Raw genomic sequence first — 4079 nt, forward strand, 5'->3', positions numbered from 1 at the left:
AGATGCTAGCTGGCAAGTTGCTGACATGATGATTATGATGTGTAGGCTAACTAGGGGCAGATTTGAGGCTTCAAAAGAGGCAATGATCTGGATGAAAAGAAGGACCAAGTCCCACAGGAAAGGAGTGAAGGGAGGCTAGCAATGAAATTGGGGGGTGGCAAAGGGATGAGGGTGGCCTCGTGTAAACGCAAAGTCGCTCAGGGGCAACTTGCATTTGGGGCATCACAGGGAATTGAGGGATGAGAGGAGAGCAAGATCAGACTGCATGGTCTTTAGTCCGAGATTTCAAGCAGGCTTAAAGAGTCTTACCTACTTGTTCTCCCCAATTTGTATCCTACCAAACAGATGACCTCTGTTGTTTAGTAACACAAAGGATCATGAAAATTTGCTTGGCTATTTCTGAGAGGCTGATACTATTTTTTACCCACCAGAAAGAAGCTGATTATTTCTCAAAAGTTTTAGCAAAGTCCTGAATTTACAATAAGTCTTGAGTCTTTCATTTTCAGGATTGAAGAGCATCCTGTCCTCAAGACACAGGCAGAAGTAATAAAGGCAGCAAATCTCAACTCATGGGAAATTGAGCAGTGCCCAGCTAAAAACAATCCAAGTTACACATTCTAAAAAATTCTCCATTGATTGCACTACAGACCTGGTTCCTCTGCTGCTTTGAAATTTGTGTTTCAGTGATGGATGCTACATATCAGGCTGTTGATGGGATGGATGGATGGATGGATGGGTGGGAAGATGGACAATAAAGGTTTCTATAATCTGGCCCCAACCAAATCCTTAGATTTTCTTCTCATTTTGCCTCTTTAATCTCTAAACTCTAACTCATATAAAAATCTGTCAGCCATTCTGTGAACATTCCAGGCCTGTCCGATCTCCCTATCTCTATTGTTCTCTTTCTTACATAGATAACTATTACTTATTCCCTAAGGATCCTCTTAAATGCCACCTCTTCCCCAATTACTGCAAACTTGCAACAGCCTCTCCCTTACCTGTAAGTCTTATGGATAGACTTGACTTGTTTATTTCCAGGAGCTGGTATGCACTCAGTAATATTTATTGAATAAATAAACAAACGAAGCCCTTGATTATACTCAAGTCTCAGAATAGATGACAGTGTGCATTACATTGCAGGTTTTTTCTACAATAAATATTAAACTGTGGTTCCATGTAGTCAAAACTTACATTTTGTCCTAATTTTTATTACCTTCAGATATTATTATACCATAGTAGTAGATGTTTTCCCAAGAGTACCAGAAGCTGCAGATCAATGTGCTGTACTTTTTTTTGTAATCTTGCCTGGCATCTTTTAGGAGTCTTATCCCTGTCAGAAATTTTGAGAAATATTACTGAGCACTGTAGGCCACAGAAATAATCACTGTTAAGTGAGAAAGAAGCAGATTTGAATGTCCATCAGTAAAGAGAGATGTGCATTGGAAGAAGGTTGGAGATCAATGTTAATCGTAAGGAAGACAAGTTCAGAAGCACAGTCCAAAGGGAAGTCAATGCTAACTAGACTTAAAATGGGGACCTTAACCATATCCACCAATTCAAAACACCAATGTTGGAGGAACAAATGAGAGGCTGGAAGAAGGCCTGGCAGCAGCAAGCTATCTATCCAAAAGCCCCTCCATGTCACACTCGCTATTTCTATTTCCACGGTATGGAGGAACCATTTTAGTGGAATCAATATCAGCTGACATTAAGTGGCTGATAGCAAGCTAAGCAAAATAGGACTCTTGATACTTCCCCAAGATTTTTCAATCATACGGCCTGCCCTTTAGCCCAATTCATTATGGCACTCCACCTGATTATTTATTGCTCCTTCCCCTGCTTCAGATCTAAAGCCAGATGCCACCGTTTGATCTCCTCATGCCATTGTCTACGTGAGCTCCTTGTGGCAGTCAATCAAGGAAAAGGAAGTACAAATCTTGGGAAAAGAAAGACAGAACTCACATGAGGCCGGAGCTTAGTGAAGGGGGACAGGCCAACAGAAATCAAAAGACAGCGAATTCAATGTTATGGGGATCTCCAGGTATCAGGACACTAAAAAGAACTGAAACTTGCAGGTGGCCAAGTAGAGGCAGGCAGATGGAGAGAGGCAGCAGCAAAATCAAGCAACAACAAAACCTTGACAGGGAAGAATGTGCTGCCCCGACTTCCCTCCTTACTAACCCAAGAGAGCTTTGGTTCTAAACAAGACTGTTAAGTGGGCTGTGGTATGTCACAGTTGGCTGGAGAAGGAGGTCAGAAGAAAGTGTTTTACCCTCTGGCAAGACAATTTCTAAGACACTCAGGAATGACCAGCATGTGGCCAGCAGCAGCAAAAATGGACAAAGAACACGAAAAGACAAATGACAAAAATATACAAATGGCCAATAAACATGCAAAAACTATTCAAGCTCATTATCAATCACAGAAAAGCCCATTAAAATGCACTTTAATATTAGTCCCAACATTTATGAGGATGATACGTGATACCACATAGGATGCAGGGAAAAGTACACACGGTCACATAGTACTGGCCAGAGGATAGGTGAAAATACTTCTGAAAAGCAGTGATATACATGCATACACTTAAATATATTCCTATATAGAATTAATTCATTCATTTCACAAGTTTTATTGTATTCCCAGTGATAGGTCTTAGAATGGGCATGATCCTTGCCGTCAGAAGCTTACAGTGTAGCGGGGAAGAGAGAAGTTCATCAAATAATCCTGGAATGTATCATTACAATCTGAGATAAATGAATGCTGAGAAGGAAAATCATAAGAAGCTATGAAACCATAAAGGAGTCTCTGGTGTAGTCTTGATGAGTCAAGACAAACTTTATTTCTCAAAGAATTGATATTTCACCTGAGATTCAAAAATAGAACTTGAAGAATTGTGTTCGCAGCCGCCGCCGCGCCGCCGTCGCTGTCTAACGCCAGTGCCGCCTCTAGCTCGCCCAAGAAGAAGCGGGGTAAGTAAGGAGGTCTTTATACCACGGCTGTACAAAGCAGACTGCCCGCAAATCCACCCGTGGTAAAGCACCCAGGAAGCAACTGGCTACAAAAGCCGCTCGCAAGAGTGCGCCCTCTACTGGAGGGGTGAAGAAACTTCATCGCTACAGGCCTGGTACTGTGGCACTACGTGAAGTAAGACGTTATCAGAAGTCCACTGAACTTCTGATTCGCAAACTTCCTTTCCAGCGTCTGGTGCGAGAAATTGCTCAGGACTTTAAGACAGATCTACGCTTCCAGAGCACAGTTATTGGTGCTTTGCAGGAGGCAAGTGAGACCTATCTGGTTAGCCTTTTTGAAGACACCAACCTGTGTGCTATCCATGCCAAACGTGTAACAATTATGCCAAAAGGCATCCAGCTAGCACGCCGCATACGTGGAGAACGTGCTTAAGAGTCCACTATGATGGGAAAACATTTCATTATCAAAAAAAAAAAATTCTCTTCTTCCTGTTATTGGTAGTTCTGAACGTTAGATTTTTTTTTCCCCCCATGGGGTCAAAAGATACTTAAGTATATGATTGCGACTGGAAAAATAGGGGACAGAAATCAGGTATTGGCAGTTTTTCCATTTTCATTTGTGTGTGAATTTTTAATATAAAATGCGGAGATGTGCAGCATTAATGCAAGTCAAAATGTTTCAGTGAACAAGTTTCAGCAGTTCAACTTTATAACAATTATAAATCTGTTAAATTTTTCTGGACAATGCCAGCATTTGGATTTTTTTAAAACAAGTAAATTTCTTATTGACGGCAACTAAATGGTGTTTGTAGCATTTTTATCATACAGTAGATTCCATCCATTCACTATACTTTTCTAACTGAGTTGTCCTACATGCAAGCACATGTTTTTAATGTTGTCTGTCTTCTGTGCTGTTCCTGTAAGTTTGCTATTAAAATACATTAAACTGTAAAAAAAAAAAAAAAAAATAGAACTTGAAGAGGTGAGCGTTCTTGCAGAGAGGGGGGTGAAGGTTCCAATCAGAACCAATAGCATAGGCAAAGCTCCTGTAGCAGGAAAGGTCCAGCACATTACCATGTTAGTCTTCATGTTTAAGGAGCTAAGAAAATA

The 4079-nt window shown here is 40.9% G+C and overlaps 1 protein-coding gene across 1 annotated transcript; it reads left to right on the plus strand.

Annotated features, from left to right (window-relative positions):
- Positions 1 to 1567: 1567 nt before the first annotated feature.
- LOC128598360 (histone H3.3A-like) lies at positions 1568 to 3867 on the plus strand. The gene is made up of 3 exons (XM_053608710.1): positions 1568 to 1667; positions 2881 to 2969; positions 3007 to 3867. Exons 1-3 carry the CDS (start codon positions 1568 to 1570, stop codon positions 3400 to 3402), a joined length of 585 nt encoding a protein of 194 aa, XP_053464685.1. The 3' UTR covers positions 3403 to 3867.
- Positions 3868 to 4079: the final 212 nt, after the last annotated feature.

Source organism: Nycticebus coucang, chromosome 11 (genome assembly GCF_027406575.1).
Source record: "Nycticebus coucang isolate mNycCou1 chromosome 11, mNycCou1.pri, whole genome shotgun sequence".
NCBI classification, from domain to species: domain Eukaryota; kingdom Metazoa; phylum Chordata; class Mammalia; order Primates; family Lorisidae; genus Nycticebus; species Nycticebus coucang.